Raw genomic sequence first — 24,708 nt, 5'->3', positions numbered from 1 at the left:
GTGATTTAGAGCTCAGCCTCAATAACTCAGCCATCTTGTATTTAATTGCTTTTTGCTGTGGCTACAATATTTTGTTACAACACATATAAAAACACCAATAAAAACAGAACAACAACAAAAAGAAATTGAAGAAGAAACAAAACAAGAAAGAAAAACAAAACCAAATCCTAAAGAACTGTAAACATGCATGAAAGAAACGCTAATTTGTGGTATTTCAGTATGATATATTGATTCACAAATAGAACATTTTCTCCGTATCAATAACATCCTTGAATAAGTAATTCCTTAATCGATACTTGTACCGTCAGATATATATATATCCATTGGATGTAATCAGTAATTGCTGATTTTCGTGCTTTTTTCTAATTGATATGTGTTAAGATCCGTGAGATAGATATAGCTACGGACAATGAAACGTGACAGATAGAAGGAGGTTTTTCCCCGAAAATCTGGTAATATACTAATTAACTAATGGACTAATCACCTGTAAATAAGGTCAGCGCGCGTGGACTGCACGGTCACTTTTTTTGAATCCTCAGATGGTGGATAGGATTTATTTACGTCATATTCATACTTACTTTATGGTGGTGAAAACTTGACACTATGTACTAAATTTTTCATTATGTGTAAAATAATATTTATGCTAGAGAAAACTTGAGAATGAACAGATAATAATAAGCAATATGTCTATACATAATGTACATGTTTATGTTTTTTCATTAATTTTTTTATTTTTCGAATTTTCGAAAATAATGTGTTTCCTAACCCCCTCCCCCTCCCCCTCCCAAAATCTTGCTGGACTATTGTCAAAGTCCGTGTGTCTAATGTATCGTACGTGACTGCATCGTAGTAAAGTGTCAATTTTGGAACTGATATCTGTAATTCGATATTGCAAAGTAGAAATATTGTAACATCGCCAATATTACCACTCTGACAGTATATACTAGGGAATTGGACTCTGTTCTTATGGCATTAATAGTAGTTACAAATACTAGAGCTTTGCAGAGAAGCAATATGGTGTGTTCGACTGAAAAAACTCTGTCATTTATAACGACCGTAAATGCCACGAGATCATTCAGTACTTATATTTACACTCCCGTTCAATTTAGTTGTCTTCTGCCAGTTGTAACTTGATTTAAAACTAAAAATGAATTAAAAGAAATAAATGATCGACATTGTTATTTATCAAGTGTACGAGCCCTTTTGACGGTGAACCGTCTCCGTTTTCATACCTGGCACACTGACGTCATGATTGTCACGCGCTGGATGGCATTTATAGTGTTTGTGGTTATTTTACATTTTACATTGTACATGTAAATGTATAGCGGTGACACCTCCAATATTTTCACAGTGACAGTATGCAACAGACTTGTCGCAGTCTGATGAGTCACCAGTGCTGGTATAATGCTTGTGTATGTTTTCCCCGGGTACAGCCAATACTAGAGGCATTTTGTGGCTAAACCAAAGGACCGATGACCATCATTTCGCAGTCGATTAATAAAGAGCACCGAGGGAAATTAGATGTATACATGTAGACCTGGATGACAAACAATTTCTATAGAGTAAACAAATCCCCTGATATTTCATTACGCCAAATGCTAAAGTACGGGAAATAAAACAAACAAATGCATATGTCCTGCTTTATACATAACGAGTTTCAAAGACAAACGTTTCGTCGCTGCAGAATGTGCTTCGTGAAAATATGGTGCCCCATTTGACGTGTTTTTGAAGCCGATAGAACATTTCCGGCTATATATGTTAAGTTATAGTCTATTCATTATCACTAGGGTAAAATCAAATCGAGACAAGTTGTCACCAAGCCGCTTATGGCGTAAATTATTTTCTGAAAATATTACACAAACGAATAATAGTATCGGGATTTTGAGTGCAATATTGTCTATAAGGAATACGATAATCTCGTTTTGGTTGAGATTTACATATTGAAAACCTTATTGCGGGCTTCACGATCGGAGGTAAATGTGCCCTGGCTAACAAGGTTTATTTCTATACACTTTGGGTCTGCACAAGCAAGGTTCCGATGCACAAAACCCAAAATGTGCGAACTAACCACGCACTACCGAACCAATGTGACCGCAATTAAATGTGCGGACTGTACGCTTTCCCGCACTGCCAAACCAATATGTCCGCATTGAAATGTGCATACTACCCTTTCCCGCACTGCCAAACCAATGTGTCCGCATTGAAATGTGCAGACTACCCTTTCCCGCACTGCCAAACCAATGTGTCCGCAATTAAATGCGCGGACTACCCTTTCCCGCACTGCCAAACCAATGTGTCCGCATTGAAATGTGCAGACTACCCTTTCCCGCACTGCCAAACCAATGTGTCCGCATTGAAATGTGCAGACTACCCTTTCCCGCACTGCCAAACCAATGTGTCCGCAATAAAATGTGCAGACTACTCTTTCCCGCACTGCCAAACCAATGTGTCTGCAATAAAATGTGCAGACTACCCTTTCCCGCACTGCCAAACCAATGTGTCCGCAATAAAATGTGCGGACTACCCTTTCCCGCACTGCCAAACCAATGTGTCCGCATTGAAATGTGCAGACTACCCTTTCCCGCACTGCCAAACCAATGTGTCCGCATTGAAATGTGCAGACTACCCTTTCCCGCACTGCCAAACCAATGTGTCCGCATTGAAATGTGCAGACTACCCTTTCCCGCACTGCCAAACCAATGCGTTCGTATTGAAATGTGCAGACTACCCTTTCCCGCACTACCAAACCAATGTGTTCGCAATAAAACGTGCGGACTGTACGCTTTCCCGCACTGCCAAACCAATGTGTTCGCAATGAAACGTGCGGACTGTACGCTTTCCCGCACTGCCAAACCAATGTGTTCGCAATAAAACGTGCGGACTGTACGCTTTCCCGCACTACCATACCAATGTGTTCGCAATAAAACGTGCGGACTGTACGCTTTCCCGCACTACCATACCAATGTGTTCGCAATAAAACGTGCGGACTGTACGCTTTCCCGCACTACCAAACCAATGTGTTCGCAATAAAACGTGCGGACTGTACGCTTTCCCGCACTACCAAACCAATGTGTTCGCAATAAAACGTGCGGACTGTACGCTTTCCCGCACTACCAAACCAATGTGTTCGCAATAAAACGTGCGGACTGTACGCTTTCCCGCACTACCAAACCAATGTGTTCGCAATAAAACGTGCGGACTGTACGCTTTCCCGCACTGCCAAACCAATGTGTTCGCAATAAAACGTGCGGACTGTACGCTTTCCCGCACTACCAAACCAATGTGTTCGCAATAAAACGTGCGGACTGTACGCTTTCCCGCACTGCCAAACCAATGTGTTCGCAATAAAACGTGCAGACTACTCTTTCCCGCACTGCCAAACCAATGTGTCTGCAATAAAATGTGCAGACTACCCTTTCCCGCACTGCCAAACCAATGTGTCCGCAATAAAATGTGCGGACTGCACTGCCAAACCAAGTGTCCGCATTGAAATGTGCAGACTACCCTTTCCCGCACTGCCAAACAACCAATGTGTCCGCATTGAAATGTGCAGACTACCCTTTCCCGCACTGCCAAACCAATGTGTCCGCATTGAAATGTGCAGACTACCCTTTCCCGCACTGCCAAACCAATGTGTCCGCATTGAAATGTGCAGACTACCCTTTCCCGCACTGCCAAACCAATGCGTTCGTATTGAAATGTGCAGACTACCCTTTCCCGCACTACCAAACCAATGTGTTCGCAATAAAACGTGCGGACTGTACGCTTTCCCGCACTGCCAAACCAATGTGTTCGCAATGAAACGTGCGGACTGTACGCTTTCCCGCACTGCCAAACCAATGTGTTCGCAATAAAACGTGCGGACTGTACGCTTTCCCGCACTGCCATACCAATGTGTTCGCAATAAAACGTGCGGACTGTACGCTTTCCCGCACTACCAAACCAATGTGTTCGCAATAAAACGTGCGGACTGTACGCTTTCCCGCACTACCAAACCAATGTGTTCGCAATAAAACGTGCGGACTGTACGCTTTCCCGCACTGCCAAACCAATGTGTTCGCAATAAAACGTGCGGACTGTACGCTTTCCCGCACTGCCAAACCAATGTGTTCGCAATAAAACGTGCGGACTGTACGCTTTCCCGCACTACCAAACCAATGTGTTCGCAATAAAACGTGCGGACTGTACGCTTTCCCGCACTACCAAACCAATGTGTTCGCAATAAAACGTGTGGACTGTACGCTTTCCCGCACTACCATACCAATGTGTTCGCAATAAAACGTGCGGACTGTACGCTTTCCCGCACTACCATACCAATGTGTTCGCATTGAAATGTGCAGACTACCCTTTCCCGCACTGCCAAACCAATGTGTCCGCAATAAAATGTGCAGACTACTCTTTCCCGCACTGCCAAACCAATGTGTCTGCAATAAAATGTGCAGACTACCCTTTCCCGCACTGCCAAACCAATGTGTCCGCAATAAAATGTGCGGACTACCCTTTCCCGCACTGCCAAACCAAGTGTCCGCATTGAAATGTGCAGACTACCCTTTCCCGCACTGCCAAACAACCAATGTGTCCGCATTGAAATGTGCAGACTACCCTTTCCCGCAATGCCAAACCAATGTGTCCGCATTGAAATGTGCAGACTACCCTTTCCCGCACTGCCAAACCAATGTGTCCGCATTGAAATGTGCAGACTACCCTTTCCCGCACTGCCAAACCAATGCGTTCGTATTGAAATGTGCAGACTACCCTTTCCCGCACTACCAAACCAATGTGTTCGCAATAAAACGTGCGGACTGTACGCTTTCCCGCACTGCCAAACCAATGTGTTCGCAATGAAACGTGCGGACTGTACGCTTTCCCGCACTGCCAAACCAATGTGTTCGCAATAAAACGTGCGGACTGTACGCTTTCCCGCACTACCATACCAATGTGTTCACAATAAAACGTGCGGACTGTACGCTTTCCCGCACTACCATACCAATGTGTTCGCAATAAAACGTGCGGACTGTACGCTTTCCCGCACTACCAAACCAATGTGTTCGCAATAAAACGTGCGGACTGTACGCTTTCCCGCACTACCAAACCAATGTGTTCGCAATAAAACGTGCGGACTGTACGCTTTCCCGCACTACCATACCAATGTGTTCGCAATAAAACGTGCGGACTGTACGCTTTCCCGCACTACCAAACCAATGTGTTCGCAATAAAACGTGCGGACTGTACGCTTTCCCGCACTACCAAACCAATGTGTTCGCAATAAAACGTGCGGACTGTACGCTTTCCCGCACTACAAAATCAGATTCCTCATAACAAAGCTAAAATCTATGCAAATTACAATGTCCAGAACAACGTGCTCATTAAACGAACCAATATATCCACACAAATTAGGTTTCACAGCAAAGTTGAGCATGGGTGCTTTACGACTTAAATTCTCACCAAACTTACGGAAGAAAAAAGAAAACTTCAAAACACATACACATAATTATCTTATATATATATACATGTGTTAATATACATTTGGAAATTTGAGGACTTCAATACATTGGATTTTTGCAGTTCGCTGACTTGAATCAGTCGATATTCCAATTAAATATGGCTATAGATCTTGTACCTGTACCTATGGACGTAATTAACCCGGGGTTCTCTAACCCCCTACCTACATATATATAGGTCATATATTGTTCGTATAAGGTATACATATTCCTTGTTGTTATCAATCGCTTTGATCATGAAACAAGTGCACATGATCCGGATCATCACTCACCGTATTCGCACTGTAAGTTAGTAGTGGTGGGCGCTGGGTCGGGTCGAATATGTAATAGTGTGTGAACGATTCCTTGGTATTTAACTAGGTATCCATAACTTTGTAAGATATAATAGAATAGCATTCCGGATCTTTGTCACAGGATATGAATTGTATATTAGAACGTCAGATCTTGTTTCTCTGTACGTTTGCCGTCAAAACTCGTTAATGGATACGAGAATATATGATATGCGAATTGCACACACTACACGGGGGCTGAAATCTCATTACTTAAGGGAACACACTCTTGGGCGCTCAAATGCCAATACTTAAGGTATCTTGTCACTTCATGTCTTGTGTTTTTTTCCTTTGCCGATCTCAACCTAATGACAATGTCTATTTCCTTAATCGTTGTCTTGGCTATTCTGCACCAGTGAAAACAATCAAGATGGCGTCGTCTTCAGTTGACGACTGTATTCATTACTGGCACAGGAACATTTACATACAGCTTTTTGTTTAGAAACAGTTTTGTTGTATCTCTTTGTACGTAATTGCTAGCCTAATTATCTTGTTCGATTTGTAGTGAAAAGTCGTGGACGTTTGCAGAGTGACAAACATTACATTTCTTCACTGTTTTTGTATGTTGGTTTTCAGGTTTGCAAGCACTACTTAAGACAACGCATTGACGTTAATTACTTATTTTTGTTTTTAAATTAACGAGTACATGAACTCGGTGTCGTTGTCCTTTCTCTGCCTCCAACTCGCATGTAGGATTAGATGTAGTTCTCCGATGTTTCTCGTGCTCAGGGGGCGTTGGAGAATCAAAGATGAACGCTCCGGTTTATAGGAATGTAAGAGGCAATCTCCTGAATCTCGGATAATATAAATTTCTCAAAATGTATTTGCTACCCTCTAACCCCAATCCCTTCCATTATCTCTTACCCGATTTGTAACATGTTTTAGCGATTTGTTTTTGGTGGTGTGATCCTGTAGACTCCCCCCCCCCCACTCCTTAAAAGAGAAGAAAAAAACCTCTAGCTGGTTTAAAGCTCGCTCATCGCGGAATAATGTAATCGAAAAGACAAAAACAAACACAAACAAACCAACAAAATGACAAGAAAAAATATTTTTGCAGTTTACTTTGCGCGTGAGGAAACCACGGCGTTTATTTTTGGCATTACTCTCACAATTGACGTTGTAATCAACACTTGCTTTAAGAGCAGGTAACTCTGCTTTACGAAACGACTGAATATCTGGTGGGAATTCGATCTGTAGATTTTGTAGCAAATTAACTACATCAATTTTTATGGTGAATTAAACTTTTACTATTTGAGAATAGAAACGGTGTAATTTAACTCCAATTTTTCGGCATATAATTTGATTTTGTCTGTAGTTTTCTTCAGAATAACTTTCCTAATAAGAATTTATTGAATTCATTGTCTTTTGTATGTATTTGTAGATCAGTTCCCATACCCGCAATACAGTATAACTCTGGTAAATATTAGCCGCAATATACCGCTCGGCTAGAGAGAAATTCCCTTTACCTGTATCAGTTGAGCGTTAGATTAGTACGCCAGAGGTACGGGGTTCAAATCCTAGCGGAGGCTTCGAAATTAATAATGATATATGTTACGATATGTTTTTTTTATGTGTTTGTTTTTCATCAATCTAAGCAAAGAAATCACTTTTAGAAACTTTCATAAAATCCATGCAAAACTTTATGTCTAAATTTGCAACTCTTTAATCATTATCTAGACTCTGCATTTTATTCACATCTTCTGTATATTTGGGAACACTTAGTAAGTAATTTGAAATATTTTCAAAGTGCTTGTTAGATATTGGCTTAACATGTCAGTAACGTTTAATAACCGTAAAATTTGACAAGTTGATTGACTCTCAAGTATGACAGTACATGTACATTATTTTTTTTAAAAATCTAAGTGTTTTGGACAATTGACAAAAATTAAGTGAATCACATATGTAACTTTCGGTAAGTAAAATAGACATGGACGGGTTTCATTTGGAACACATTTGAACTCGGGAAAACATCGGAAGATTGACAACTCTTGGAACATTTCAGAGCATCAGATTCCGATGTTTTCACTGAACTCGTTCAACATCTGTATATTCTTTCTACAGCATACTGAAACATGTTTATTTAAACGGGTTTTCTTTCAAATTCAACCCGTCAAACACATAAACAAACAATATTTACTAATGAAGGCGTTCTCGCAATATACACATTTGTATAAGTATGTATGGTATTTTTTGTTGTCCGTTTCTTCCTGAAGCCAAACTTTTATCATTTTTTCCTTTTTTTCCAGAGCCCGACTGTTCTGTAGTGAAGACACTGATAGACCTTACTTAGGCACATATCTATTTTAAACAACATCACGCTCATTCTGTCGTGTCGGTGCCAAAACTTCGACCATAGAAACAAGGAAACACGCTTGTTAAAATTTACATCCGAGGAGTATTTTAAAAGCAAAAAATACGCTATTTTAACCATTTTGTGTTTCAAAGATCCGGTGATCAAGAGGTAAATTTCAGTGAAGACGAAACAGGTTATCATTACTTTTTATAGTAAACTATTCTAATTGACTGGAAGTCAAATCGTTCTAAAGTTAAATGCTATTTGAAAGACAAAACGGCAAGCTCAACGTCTGGTTAAAAAAGGCCTTCAAAGACAGTACAACTTTTGCTTTGCATCATTGTCACTGAATTTAGTAATGACGGACAACAGTACCTCATTACACTTCACGCGTTTAATGTGAAAGGTACCCAGGATCGATATGCCGACAAACTAGCGCGTCGTATCAAGTATGTCAGCAGTTGTGAACGTGGAGCCCGCCAATGAAAAGGGACGGATCGATTCAACTGAACAGCTGCTTCGGCAGAACACTGCAGTCGCATTTGCTGAGCCGGCCGAGATCACGAACGATGCCAGGCTTCAGAGCCGCACAAACACACGCGATCAAAATGAAGATGAAATGGAGAATGATTCCTCTCGGAATTTTGATACTTCATCTTTAAATAGTTCCGGTCATGGTATTGATGGAAAAATTAACCAGGCTTATACTTCTCCGGACATTGAACTACAGAACTATACATTTCCGGCACCCGTTGAAGACCGTTCAATTACACCCGAGAAATCGGACAGACACCATCACCACCACCATCACCACCACCACCATCACAAAAATCAACAACAACAACAACAAGAACAAAATCAACAACAACAACAACAACAGAATGTGTCCCAAAATAACCACCAGCAACAACAGACTAAACCGTCAGAGTCGAGTAATCAACATGCTGACAACAACGGCACAGCGAGTATGACTAGTAATTCTCAATCGCGTTCACACATAGATAGGCTTCACCAGCATTCCTCAGACGAGGAGGGGAGGTCGCACGTTGATGATGGCAAATCGGAAGATGCACGTCACGGAAAGGGAAAAGAGTCCACCATCTTATCCGAAATTGGAGCGGACTACATGCGAGTTAACGGAGCCATTGGCTCATTCAAACAACTGCAAAAACCAACATCAATGCAGTCCCTTCCGACTTCCTCGAAAATGAGCTATACGTCAGAAGATGCTGGGGCTGCTCTAGTTGTTAACAGCGAGCAAGGGAAATATGGTATGGAACAAAAACCACAGCCGGAGACTAAAAACAGTAAACCGAATCCGGTTGGATACAGGTTGGGAAAAAGGAAAACATTGTATGAACGGAGGAGAAAAATCTCAGACTATTGTCTCGTGTTCGGGATGGGTGGGATTGTTTTGATGATTGTGGAGACGGAATTGACAATGGCCAACGTCTACCTAAAGGTAAGATTTATACTGATTAGTTCGGGGTGTAACTTACACAGATTTATGAATCATTTTTATTATTTGTAGGTAAATATGAACATTTTATCAAGAATAGTTTACATAAGAAATATGATATATTTACCAGATATTTTAGGGAAGTGACCTTGAAAAAAACATTAAAAAGAATGAGATTTAATGTTTTTTCTGTATGAAGTGTAACCTAGATTGACTTTCTATCTGTTGGTTAGGTTTAATTTCCCAGTATTTTTGTTAGCAATTTCTGACCTTGAAGAGTATTTTTTTATAAGAGTAAATTTACATCAACATCCCTCAATGATGCTGTTCTACGGTCTGTATAACGTGTAGAGGCTATACTCATTTAACTTGATGGGGGTGGCGAGCAAGCACTCCATCAGTACAAACAAATTAAATTCATCGTTAGATGTATGAACATATGTTTCTGTCGGTTCTTGTATGGAGTTTAATCTGTTAAGGATTTGTCACAGATTTAGTTTGTGTAAAAGCTAAGTTTTAATATATTGTAAATGTAAATAAAATTTTTACACCGAAACTTCTTCCTTGCAAAAGATGTAGACGTGTCTAAAAATAACCAACTATACCAGAGCAGCAGGCTATTATTACAATATTCACTTGTTTATTGATGTTGGGGGATAAAGTACTCACAGAATCTTTGTAGGGCAGTCTATATACCTCCCCCACACATATGTGTACACTCTCTATAGGTATATAATCCCCACACATTAGTATACATGTACACACTGTATATAATCCCCACACACACTAGTATACATTTACACACTGTATATAATCCCCAGACACACTAGTATACCTGTACACACTGTATATAATCCCCCCACACACCAGTATACCTGTACACACTGTATATAATCCCCCCACACACTAGTATACATGTACACACTGTATATAATCCCCCCACACACACTAGTATACATGTACACACTGTATATAATCCCCCCACACATTAGTATACATGTACACACTGTATAAAATCCCACCACACACACTAGTATATATGTACACACTGTATAAAATCCCCAACACACACACACACTGTATATAATCCCCACACGCACTAGTATACATGTACACACTGTATATAATCCCCACACACACTAGTATACATGTACACACTGTATATAATCCCCACACACACTAGTATACATGTACACACTGTATATAATCCCCACACACACTAGTATACATGTACACACTGTATATAATCCCCACACACTAGTATACATGTACATACTGTATATAATCCCCCCCACACACACGTATACATGTACACACTGTATATAATCCCCACACACACTAGTGTACATGTACACACTGTATATAATCCCCACACACTAGTATAAATCCCCATACACACACTAGTATACATGTACACACTGTATATAATCCCCCCCACACACACACTAGTATACATGTACACACTGTATATAATCCCCCCACACACTAGTATACATGTACACACTGTATATAATCCCCAACACACACACTTGTATACATGTACACACTGTATATAATCCCCCCACACACTAGTATACATGTACACACTGTATATAATCCCCACACACTCTAGTATACATGTACACACTGTATATAATCCCCCCACACTGTATATAATCCCCCCACACTAGTATACATGTACACACTGTATATAATCCCCACACACTAGTATACATGTACACACTGTATATAATCCCCCACACACACACGTATACATGTACACACTGTATATAATCCCCACACACACACACTAGTATACATGTACACACTGTATATAATCCCCACACACACTAGTATACATGTACACACTGTATATAATCCCCACACACTCTAGTATACATGTACACACTGTATATAATCCCCCCACACACTAGTATACATGTACACACTGTATATAATCACCAACACACGCACACACTAGTATACATGTACACACTGTATATAATCCCCCACACACACTAGTATACATGTACACACTGTATATAATCCCCACACACACACTACATGTACACACTGTATATAATCATGTACACCCACACACACACTAGTACTGTATATATAATCCCCCCACACACTAGTATACATGTACACACTGTATATAATCACACTACCCCCACACACAGTATACATGTACACACTGTATATAATCCCCCACACACACTAGTATACATGTACACACTGTATATAATCCCCCACACACACACGTATACATGTACACACTGTATATAATCCCCACACACACACACTAGTATACATGTACACACTGTATATAATCCCCCACACACACACTAGTATACATGTACACACTGTATATAATCCCCCCACACACACACGTATACATGTACACACTGTATATAATCCCCCCAACACACACACTAGTATACATGTACACACTGTATCTAATCCCCCCCCCCCACACACACACACGTATACATGTACACACTGTATATAATCCCCCACACACACACTAGTATACATGTACACACTGTATATAATCCCCCCCCCCCACACACACACACGTATACATGTACACACTGTATATAATCCCCCCAACACACACACTAGTATACATGTACACACTGTATATAATCCCCCACACACACTAGTATACATGTACACACTGTATATAATCCCCCACACACTGATTATATTGACTGAAATAGTTTATCTGAATTATATTGAAATATGTTCAATTTGTGATGTAATGAAATAGTATATTGATAATTTGTATTTGATAAATGTTTGGGTAAGTAACTTTATGACGTGTAGAATTTACTTGTCATTGAAATCTATCAGCTTTTATGAAAACTGCATTTGGAATTTCAGAGGTATGGATAACCAGAGATTAGGGATAATGAATCTTCAGTGTGGAAACTTACCACCTCATATAATGATAAAATACAGAGCTGTACAAATGTTTGTAGATGTGTACCAGAAAACGTCTAGTATTTTACATTCAGTTCTGCTGAGATACTTGCATCTCGGTATGATATCACCATGTTCACCTGTAGAGAAACATACAACTACATGAATGTTTACTACCTCACATCTGTCATATACCACAACACTTGTACCACCACACACAGTATACTATCACACATATACCACAACACCTGTACCACCACACAACATACCATCACACATATACCACAACACTTGTACCACCACACACAACATACCATCACACATATACCACAACACTTATACCACAACACACAACACACCATCACACATATACCACAACACTTGTTCCACCACACACACAACATACCATCACACATATACCACAACACTTGTAACACCACACACACAACATACCATCACACATATAACACAACACTTGTACCACTACACACACAACATACCATCACACATATACCACAACATTTGTACCACCACACACAGTATACCATCACACATATAACACAACATACCATCACACACATACCACAACACTTGTACCACCACACACACAAAATACTTCACACACATATACCACAACACTTAACCACCACACACAACACACCATCACACATATACCACAACACTTGTACCACCACACACAACACACCATCACACATATACCACCACACCTGTACCACCACACACACAACATACCATCACACATATACCACAACACTTGTACCACCACCTACAACACACCATCACACATATACCACAACACTTGTACCACCACACAACATACCATCACACATATACCACAACACTTGTACCACCACCTACAACACACCATCACACATATACCACAACACTTGTACCACCACCTACAACACACCATCACACATATACCACGACACCTGTACCACCACACAACATATCATCACACATATACCACAACACTTATACCACCACACACAACACACCATCACACATATACCACAACACTAGTACCACACACAACATATCAACACACATATACCACAACACTTGTACCACGACAAACACAACATAACATCACAAATAGACCACAATACTAGTACCACCACACACAACACATCATCACACATATACCACAACACTTGTAACACCACACACACAACACACCATCACACATATACCACAAATCTTGTACCAACACACACAACACACCATCACACATATACCACAACACTTGTACCACCACAAACACAACATAACATCACAAATATACCACAATACTTTTACGCCCACACACAACACACCATCACACATATACCACAACACTTGTACCACCACACACAACACACCATCACACAAATACCACAACACTTATACCACCACAAACACACCATAACATCACAAATATACCACAACACTTATACCACCACACACAACACACCATCACACATATACCACAACACTTGTACCACCACAAACACAACATATCATCACACATATACCACAATACTAGTACCACCACACACAACACATCATCACACATATACCACAACACTTGTAACACCACACACACAACACACCATCACACATATACCACAACACCTGTACCACTACACACACAACACACCATCACACCTATACCACAACACTTGTACCACCACAAACACAACATATCATCACAAATATACCACAACACTTGTACCACCACACACAGCACACCATCACACATATACCACAATACTTGTACCACCACACACAACATACCATCACACATATAACACAACACTTATAACACCACACACAACACACCATCACACATATACCATAACACATACATCACCACACCTATACTATCACTCATGTTCCAACATACATGTTCCAACATACATGTATCACTTCAAATGTTCCACCATACATATGGCACCACATGTGTATACTACACATGTTTCACAATTGCTATACCATCACACCACCACACATACATGTATACCACATGTGTATCAAAATATTCATCTTTTTATTCTAATTTTATTGTAAACATTTTTTTTATAATTTATTAACATATGTTTAATAAATATAACGTATCATCTTTGATCATTTTTCCATTAGAAACCCTATAATGGGCTTGTTGACCAATTATTCAATGTCTCTGTGCTGTGACGATGTCCATTATGAGAATACAAATATCATTGTTCTCCGCTTGTTGGGATAAGGATGCACCTCAATTATTTAAATGTATTTCCATTTGCACCTCAATTATTTAAATGTATTTCCACTTGTAAATCATATTTCATGGACACGAGCTCTCAATGATAGATGTTTCCTCTGGTTTGTTAAAGGTTCTGCTTATCCAGGGCCAATAATCCTCACAACTTTGTGCACTGTAAATCAAATTACTGGCAGTTTTGTGAACAAAAACTGTTTAATTTCCTCTTACATATACAGAGTTAATGCCCCTTCTTTGATCTCCTAACCCAGAATCTAGATGTAAGCTCTTTTGAACTTGACCAAGAGTCATCATTTCTTTTGTGTTTTTATACAGCTAGGATAAACTGAAACTGTGCTCCTTATATTTTCTTTTTCAGATACACCTCTTTGCTTTTATATTGTTCTTGTGTAGACAATAACATATTAATTCGTTTATTAATGTAAATCACCTCATATCTCCTGAACCATTTGAATGAATATAGACAACTTCTCTGTATATTAGTTTTTCTATAAAAAGACTCTTGTTTGACAAAATTAAGACTATATAATTAGCAGCTGTAATTGTCGTGATGTTTCTTGGATCCTGTTTTGTAATCTAAAATACCAACACCAATTATCTTTTAAAAAGATACTTGTAAGTAAACTGAAACTACATGTCTAAAAAGTGCACTTATTTTTTGATAGACCACCTTTGTATAAAATTCGGCAATTTATAAAGATCTAAACTTTTGTATAAAGTTAACCTATCTATAAAGACCACTGTGTTTTAGGCAATCTTCTTTAAAAACATATTTATATAAAGTGCAGCTGTCTATAAAGACCACTTCCAAGTCAGTCAAGTACCTGTATATAAAATCATCATGACTATAAACCCCACTTGTTTATAAAAATCAAGCATGTGTTACTACATCAAATTTGCTGATAATGCAAGTAATATTGAATAATAATTGCTTGGTATTGAATAATGATAAAATGATTTTAAATGAATTACAAACTTTGTGATAAAATTTTTACTTGTCATAACCGGATACAATTAGATTTAATTGTTTTGTAAGGTATCAAACTTTTTCCATTTTTTTTTCAAATTCAAAGTTTTATTGATTTCAAGTTTTTCTCTTCCTGTTTCAAATTACTGCTTGAATATCTGGTGAAATTAAATTGTACCATGCTGATAGAAATATGTTGAGGATTTTAGACAAATTATACCAAATGGCCAGTAGGTGGCATTGTCTGTTTGTATCAATAGTGGTAATTAGCAAATACTCGGAGAGCATCACATCACCAAGGATATCAGCTGACAGGCAGGCTACAGGGTTTTAGTGCATGATGTGCCTGGTGTGTGGTGTACAAATTTCATCAATGTATACCAGCCGATTTGTTCTTGTAGATGTTCCCATCACAAGACGACTGGCATTTTCTGGCTGTACATGTGCACTGTACATATTGATGGCATATGTAACAATTTGTTTGAAATGCAAGAAACATCGGAATCTGCATGTTATGCATACGTGATCGTTGTTCCTGCAAATGCAAGGACCATTAATATGCACACCTAGATATTATACATGGTACAGAAAAGAAATTGAAAACTCAAATATGCCAATTTTAAACTTGTAATACTATGGTTTCAATTTAAAAGACCTTGAATTCTGTTAAATTTTGTCTTTTTGTTATTTCAATTTCTTTAAAAGTCAAGGATTCTTACAGATTTTGGTGAATATTTGCTCTTCTAAGTACGCCACAGAGACAAAATTCTTGGCAATCACAGCAAATTATTAAGATTTATACTCAATAGTAATATTTCAGTTTAATTTCCAAGGTGATTTGATATGCTACAGATTTTAAGCCTGATACTGAAGCTTTCTTAAGTAATTTTTTTGAAACATGACATACATAAACTGTAGTTCATTAAACATCAAAGCAACTATAAAGTAATATTTAATCATAAAGATAAAATATTTTTGAAATGCATGTATTTCAATTCTTGCTGTTAACATGACATAACTTAACATTATCTCTTCAAACGATTGATAATTAATTGATTAGCTACAGTTACCTAATCAAATAAAAAATATCATCTAAATGTATTCCTAAATTTTTGTTTGTGTCGAGATTTCTGGTTGTCATAGTTTAAATGAAATTACTGGAAAAGCTGACAATGTTGAAGCGTTTGGTATTTATAGATGTACAGGCTGCAGGCTACTTCTGTTTAGGGTTTGTTTGCACATGTATGGAGCAAGTTGTACACAGTCATAAAAACCTGTAAAGCACATGGTAACATGACCTAGCCTCCATCACTGCAGTCTCACATAGCCATAGTGCTGTCAGCTTCATCAACATTTAGCAATATTTTATTCAAACTCTGATTTGTTCATTGTTTAAGAAATTCTTACATTTCAAAGTGAGACCAAATTTATATGAATTCAACACATTGTTATAGAGAGTGAAAGGTTTAAAAAGAATTAAGGAAATTTTGTTTATTTTAGATTTGTTTTATCAAAAGAAACATTACGTCTGAGATTAACAAATGCTTTAAGAAAGAATGAAATTAGATTATCATTCAATAACTTTTTAAAAATCTGGGAATTTTTTTTAAGATATCATCTTGTCTTTAGAATTGTCCTTAAACAAATATTAGATTTCATTTCAATATCATCTTTTCAAAATTTGATTAAGAAAGGATGTGTGGATGTTTTGGTGAGATATTAAAGGAGGCTTGTTAGCTTGAAAGTATTATGTCATCATTTTCTTTTCTATCATAGATTATTTTTTGATAATGTAGAGATTTACCATCAATGTTGATCTGCACTGGTAATGAAACATTTTCAGAACTTGAAATACAAATTCAATTAAAATAGGTTAATCATAATTTCAATGTAACAAGATTTTTTTTGTCGACCAGTTTTTATGAAATGATATTAAGGAAATAATTTGTCAAGTTGACAATGCATGGTTTATCGTGGATACTAACCATATGTGATGTTGATAGTGGCAGCCAGTGGGAGCTTACTCTCTTACAGTCCCTACTGACACAGACCTATTATTCATATCAGCTGTGAGTGCAATACACATATGAGAAGGGTATAGTAGGTTGCACACTTGATGGTAAGTGGTGCCTACCAATGAGTGAGTTGGTTGATAATCTAGTTTTTGCTGCTCTTGGAAATATGTATTTGTGGTGTTTCAGTGTATGTTTCCAGTGTTGGTATAAATTATCTGTATATATATCTTGACTCTTATCATTTGCACAGTCAAGGTTATTGGTGACTTAACAGTTACATAGTCAGGTTAATGGTTACTGGATAGACCATAATCAGAGTAGTGATGACTTGACACTGAATTAACCAGGTTAGTGGTAGCTAAACATTGACATAACCAAGTTAGTAGCTACTGGAGTGTGATATAACCAGGTTTGTGTCCACTGAACAGTGATATAACCAGGTTTGTGCTCACTGAACATTGACCTAACCAAGAAAGTAGCTACTGGAGTGTGATATAACCAAGTTTGTGCCCACTGAACAGTGACATAACCAAGTTAGTAGTGACTGGAGAGTGAAACGCAACCAGGTTAGCAATGACTGAACAGTGACATAACCAAGTTGATGGTGACTTGAAAGTGACACAACTGAGTTCGTCTGACGGAATAGATTTTGACACATCTGGTAACTGATGACTGGAAAGTGAAAAAAATCTTTGACATAACAATTGATAGTTTCTAAAGGGAAATAATCCATGGAACAATTACGGAAATGTATCAGACAGATTAATTAAAAGCTGTTTCCTGCTATTGAAGCTTAATAAATTGTATCCTGCTGTTGTGGTGAAAGGCATGTTTTCATCATTTGGTTTGAAAAGGTGTTAGATTGATGATGAAACAACACACGGGGGAAACATGACTCTTTAATTATAGTGTTGTCTTGAAGACTGAGAACTTCTTTGCTAACAGGACAAACTAAAGCAACAGAAACATACAGATTGATTTCTTGACTCGTTCACACCTCCACTAATGCATGTGTTGATGGAGAAGAATCAGCACAGCTTGCTATAGAAGCTGATATTTTGGTTAATCAGTGTTTTCTTTCTGCCCAGGCCCATTCTGTATAACTTATTACAAGTTACCAATCAGAACTCTTATCAAAATTGTCATGTCAAGGTTATTGGAGGTTATGTATTTGTGTGTACTAGGATTCAGGGGTAGTTTTAGATCTTTAAAGTCAGTCAGTAACTATAGGAAAACAGAATATCATCCAGCCATCAAATATGTTCTTCAGCTTTCTTAAATCTATTTCATTACAAAGTTAGTGTATTTATCCTCCCTAAGATTCCTTACAATGCTGTGTTGAATTCCCTTCACCCTGATTTCCCTATTAATAAAATATGAAAGATGATTTCTGAATTTTTATACATGGAATTTTTTTTGATGACTTTAAAGATAATAATGATCCTGTACTGATAACTTTTAATATTTGGTGAGATTTTCTTTTCTTTCATTTCATTTTAACTCTTTAATCCATGATGTTATATATATCCATAAATAGATAAGATGTAGCTATTTGACATGAATGTTCAAACTAGTGAAGTACATAAGCATTTATCTATAAATACCTATGCTGGTGAAATGATGTTATTTTGAAGGGAAAAAAACACGAAATGATAAGTCCGGAAAAAAAATTTGACATTCTGAAAAAACACAAAATTAAGAATATATTTTCTTTACTTAATAACCCAAGAATTATCAATAGGGAATCTAAAAGCATTCTTTTAAGACTATCTATGGGAATATTTGGACCTACTGTAAAAAGGTAAATTAGTATACTCTGCTGAATAATGATTGGGAATCTACCTGGCGGAAATCATACGCTTTCTATTATGCTTTCTGTTATCGAATTAGTTTTCTCAATGTTAAACTATACAAATAGAAGTATATTTATTTGTAGTGAGAACCAACACATGTTTTATATACTTTGTTGGGTAATACTTGGGCATTGTTGACTTACTTTATTTGTTTAAAGTTTCTCAGTCTGGTATTCTGCGAGGGGGAGTCAGAGGGGAGGGGTTTAGTGGATGGCTGGGGGAGTCAGTTTAGGAAGGGACACGATACAGGGAAGGAGATGCTTAATAAAGTGTTAGGGTAATAGGAGAGAATAAGAAAAAGTAAGGAGGGGGCAGGGAGAGGGAGGGAAATGAAGGAAACCATATATATTATTTAAATAATACCTTTTTCCTTAGTTACAAACTGACAAGAGAGCTAAAGCTTAAGATCTGGCATTATGAGATACAGATAACTTTGTAGAGGGAAGGGGAGGGGGTAGGAATGGGGGAGACTAGGCACTGTCATAGAACAGGAGTACATTCTTCCCCAGATATGAGTTGTGCCAGATGTACCAGGGCTCAGTCGACTTATACTATACATAGCCTGCACTAATGAAGTTATCTCTAGGAATGTTACTGAATGCAGCCTTTTTCTTCTTCCTGTTCCATAATGTGACACTAGTGTTGCCAGTATCAGGATCCTACAGTTACTTCAAAGTCTGTAGCCTCAGATCCTACAGTTAATTGATAACCTGTAGGTGAATCATGTAGCCTGTAGGTTAATCATATAGCCTGTAGGGTGTAGCTTGTAGGTGGATCTTGTAGCCTGTAGGGTGTAGCCTGTAGGTGGATCATGTAGCCTGTAGGTGGATCATGTTGCCTGTAGGGTGTAGTCTGTAGGTGGATCATGTAGCATGTAGGTGGATCGTGTAGCCTGTAGGTGGATTGTGTAGCCTGTAGTGGTGAATCATGTAGCCTGTAGGGTGTAGCTTGTAGGTGGATCATGTAGCCTGTAGGGTGTAGCCTGTAGGTGGATCGCGTAGCCTGTAGGTGGATCGTGTTGCCTGTAGGGTGTAGTCTGTAGGTGGACCATGTAGCCTGTAGGGTGTAGCCTGTAGGTGGATTGTGTAGCCTGTAGTGGTGAATCATGTAGCCTGTAGGGTGTAGCCTGTAGGTGGATCGTGTAGCCTGTAGGTGAATCATGTAGCCTGTAGGTGGATTATGTAGCCTGTGGGATGTAGCCTGTAGGTGGATCGTGTAGCCTGTAGGTGAATCATGTAGCCTGTAGGTGGATCATGTAGCCTTTAGATGGATTGTGTAGCCTGTAGGTGGATCGTGTAGCCTGTAGAGTGTAGCCTGTAGGTGGATCGTGTAGCCTGTAGGTGAATCATGTAGCCTGTAGGTGAATCATGTAGCCTGAGGAAGATCAATAGTTAATTTGTAGCTGTAGGCAGATCATAACACTTAATTGGTAGCCTGTAGGTGGATTGTGTAGCCTGTAGTTGGATTGTGTAGCCTATAGGTGGATTTATCCTTCATGTCTATTTCAAGTTTGTAACCTGTTGATGAATCATACAGTCATTTTTGAGTCTGTAAGTTTGTAACTTGTAGGTGGATCTCAAAGTCTCTTAATAGCCTGCAAATGAATCCTGCAGGCAGTTTGTAATCCTGTAGGTTGATCATATTTACTTTGTAATCAGTAGGTGAATCTTGTCCATTCTGTGACCTATAGATGGACCCTACAGTCACTTTATAGCATGGAGGTGGATCATAGTGGTGTATGTCATTACACAGTCATTTTGTAGCCATGAATTAGAATCCACTGTGATGTTAGTTCACAAAGGAATTCTATTGACATGTGTAACTTCCAGTCCCCTCTGTAATACAATGTTACTTGGCAGGTAATCTGTGTTTGTCATCAAACCAATTATTAGTGTTAGCATCTTGTTGTCTTGTGATTAGCACTTCAGTGATCAGCCGGTTAATATGTATCTTCACCCTCCATTTCAGCCATTTTCTAATCACTAATTATCAGGTTTAGTGAAGGAAGGTGGTAAGTAGGGTGTGTATGCAGCTCAGTATACATACAATCACATCAATATCGCATCATTAGTCCTTCTCATTTCTTTACCTACGACCGTTTTCTCTCTGGTGTAAAATGTTTCTAAGAACGTAAACAATTGGCCTTGTAGATGTATCCCGTGCTTAAACATGTTGAATGGAACAAATACATATCAAATTTTCATCTGGATGCTGTTTTAGATTAAGACATAATTAAATATCATTAAGCATTGATCTAATGAATCGACTAAATTCCAGCGATGGAGGCTAGTGGATAGGCAGGGGGTCAGAGTTTTGCCTTCATTACATGTTCTATGAAATAAAAGATTATCTTAGCATTGAATATGTATCATAATTTTGGTGATTCTAGACAATCTGTTTTAGTGATGGACAGGGACTAGGTACTATCTCTTAACAGTACAATTTTGTTTTTCCTAAGCCGCACTGGTATGTAAGCAGCATGTCCAACCAAAAAGGAAAAAATCTGTGATCTGGAAAATACAGAAACCGTTTGTGAAACATTTTCCTGTTAGGAACCTATGTAACAGGAACTTATATACAGTGAATGCTAGTGTTTTTTGATGTTTCAGATTTTGGTGGTTCTGCCATAAGCCTATTTTAGGCAATTATACTGATGTGTTTATCACAGAAGTCATAAAATTTTTTATGTATGGTTTTCGGTATAATTTCCTTTTTCAAGGTCATTTTTTTCTTGTTCCAGTTCTCTAAAAAGAGTTTTTTTGAAAATAAAAGCCCTCAAAAATGATGATTTATGCAGTAATTTAATATGTGTTTCTCAAGTCTTTATATCACAGATGTTTACCTTGGTAGTTAAATCATCTCAATAACACAATGAGGTCCAGAATGAAGATGTTGATACTCTTTGTTACCACATGGTGTTATTTACTTTTCCAGCTTGTGATACAGTTTTATGGATTTTTCTAAATTTCTTTGAAGGTACACAAATATTGATTTACATATTATCATGGAAAATAGATAATTTAGGATTAAATAATTACATTAGACTGAACACATATTAGCATAGCTTTTTATCAACTTGTTACAAAGCTGGCCTTTGATTCTGTAAGGAAATTCGTGACCGCCTGATGAATTTTTATTAACTTAATAAGATCTTATTTGAATAATATGTGGGGCTAGTACAGAAAGTCTTAATAAGTATTATGTACATTTTTAATTTTAAGTACAATTTAACTTAATTCTTACAACTGACCTGTCTTCAGCAACATTTCACATAAACATAATCACTCATTTATTATATAAAGCAATATCTACCAAAACGTTCCCATAAAAGAATTTTTGCCTTTTTTTTTTTTTCAGGAAAGTTGATATTACATTGACTTTTAACTAACAGATTTTGAAACAATTAATTATGAAGTAATTATATATCTACTAACAGGACCAAAATTTTAAAGCCTCTATCATAAATAGGTTGGTGTTATTTCCATCAGATAATGTATAAGAGCCTATAGAAAATAAGGACCACTTCTTTGGCATAGTGCAGTCTCTGTGCATATCAGATTGAAAACATATATTGAAATACTCAAATATCAATTAATCGATAATAATTTTGTAAATCTACGTATAATTTTTAACGATTGTTTAAATTTCATGTAAATTAACAAATTTTGCTTCAAATTTTAAATAGAATTTACAAAATTTTATGGATTTTCTTAACCATGGATTACATGTTGAATGAATGGAATTGTAAATATTTCCTGGTCTTGCTACAGCCTCCTGATAGTTGTAATGTAATTGATAGAATATGCAAATGAAATTGATTAGAGGCAATTTACATGCATGTTTTTGTTTAATTTGGGGGAAAAAACCCTTTAGAAGCAGCCAAAACAATGAATTTATCAGGCCCTAATACATTTGGGTTATTGAAAATATTTCATTTTTAAGAATGATGAATGAGTTCTTGTCGTTGGGGGCTGGTAAACACATTTTGAAATAACTATTTCTGCCGTAAGCCTATAGAGAGTGTTGTCTGGCGATTTAGTGTTTTGTTTCACAATTTATTTATGATTCTGTGAAAAGAGATATGAGGCAGTTTGAAATATGATATCATTCTACAGACAGAAATGAGAGTTGGATTATTTTCAAATGTGGGAATGATGCAATGGAGAGCTATAGTTGATTAGAATGTTGTGAAGAACAACCACAAATGTTGATTGTATTTCCTCAAAGATAGAGCCATATTCTACTTGTACATTGCCAACAGAACCAGTGGTAAACCAGTTTAGAGTTTAATGCTTTGTTGTTGGAACTATTTCTGAATAAAGATTTACTGGTAATGTCATAAAACCTACAGTGTAGTTTTGAGTACCAAATTTAAGTAGGTTCCTTATACAGAACTGAGTGTTAGGAATAGACCATTAAAGACTCTCTTTTTTAAAGTTAGTTTTGAGTATGGATCTAATCTGTCTCGTTTGTAGACAAGTTTTGGGTATGAATCTAAACATGGTCTCTTCTGTAGACCACTTTCTAGGTATGATCATTAAAAAAGTCTTTCCTGTTGTCAGGTTTTTGAGCATGGTTCCAAACTGACTGTCCCTTCTGTTGACAAGTTTTGAGTATGGTTCCAAACTGACTGTCCCTTCTGTTGACAAGTTTTGAGTATGATTCCAAACTGACTGTCCCTTCTGTTGACAAGTTTTGAGTATGGTACCAAACTGACTATCCCTTCTGTTGACAAGGTTTGAGTATGGTTCCAAACTGACTGTCCCTTCTGTTGACAAGTTTTGAGTATGGTTCCAAACTGACTGTCCCTTCTGTTGACAAGTTTTGAGTATGGTTCCAAACTGACTGTCCCTTCTGTTGACAAGTTTTGAGTATGGTACCAAACTGACTGTCCCTTCTGTTGACAAGTTTTGAGTATGGTTCCAAACTGACTGTCCCTTCTGTTGACAAGTTTTGAGTATGGTTCCAAACTGACTGTCCCTTCTGTTGACAAGTTTTGAGTATGGTACCAAACTGACTGTCCCTTCTGTTGACAAGTTTTGAGTATGGTTCCAAACTGACTGTCCCTTCTGTTGACAAGTTTTGAGTATGGTTCTAAACTGACTGTCCCTTCTGTTGACAAGTTTT

At 37.8% G+C, this 24,708-nt stretch overlaps 1 protein-coding gene across 1 annotated transcript in view; it reads left to right on the top strand.

Moving 5' to 3' along the window:
- The first annotated feature begins 8,574 nt into the window (after positions 1–8,574).
- LOC132543333 (small conductance calcium-activated potassium channel protein 1-like) overlaps positions 8,575–24,708 on the top strand; it is a 72,777-nt gene continuing 56,643 nt past the window's right edge. Inside the window, exon 1 of the mRNA XM_060206823.1 lies at positions 8,575–9,585. Within this exon, the coding sequence (XP_060062806.1) occupies positions 8,575–9,585 (1,011 nt within the window). The remainder of the gene's footprint in view (positions 9,586–24,708) is intronic.

This window comes from Ylistrum balloti, unplaced genomic scaffold, assembly GCF_031769215.1.
Source record: "Ylistrum balloti isolate Yb309-2 unplaced genomic scaffold, AGI_CSIRO_Ybal_v1 Utg369752, whole genome shotgun sequence".
Taxonomy (NCBI): Eukaryota; Metazoa; Mollusca; class Bivalvia; order Pectinida; family Pectinidae; genus Ylistrum; species Ylistrum balloti.
The sequence above is the reverse complement of the archived record's forward strand: the minus strand, read 5'-3'. Positions and strand labels throughout refer to the sequence as shown.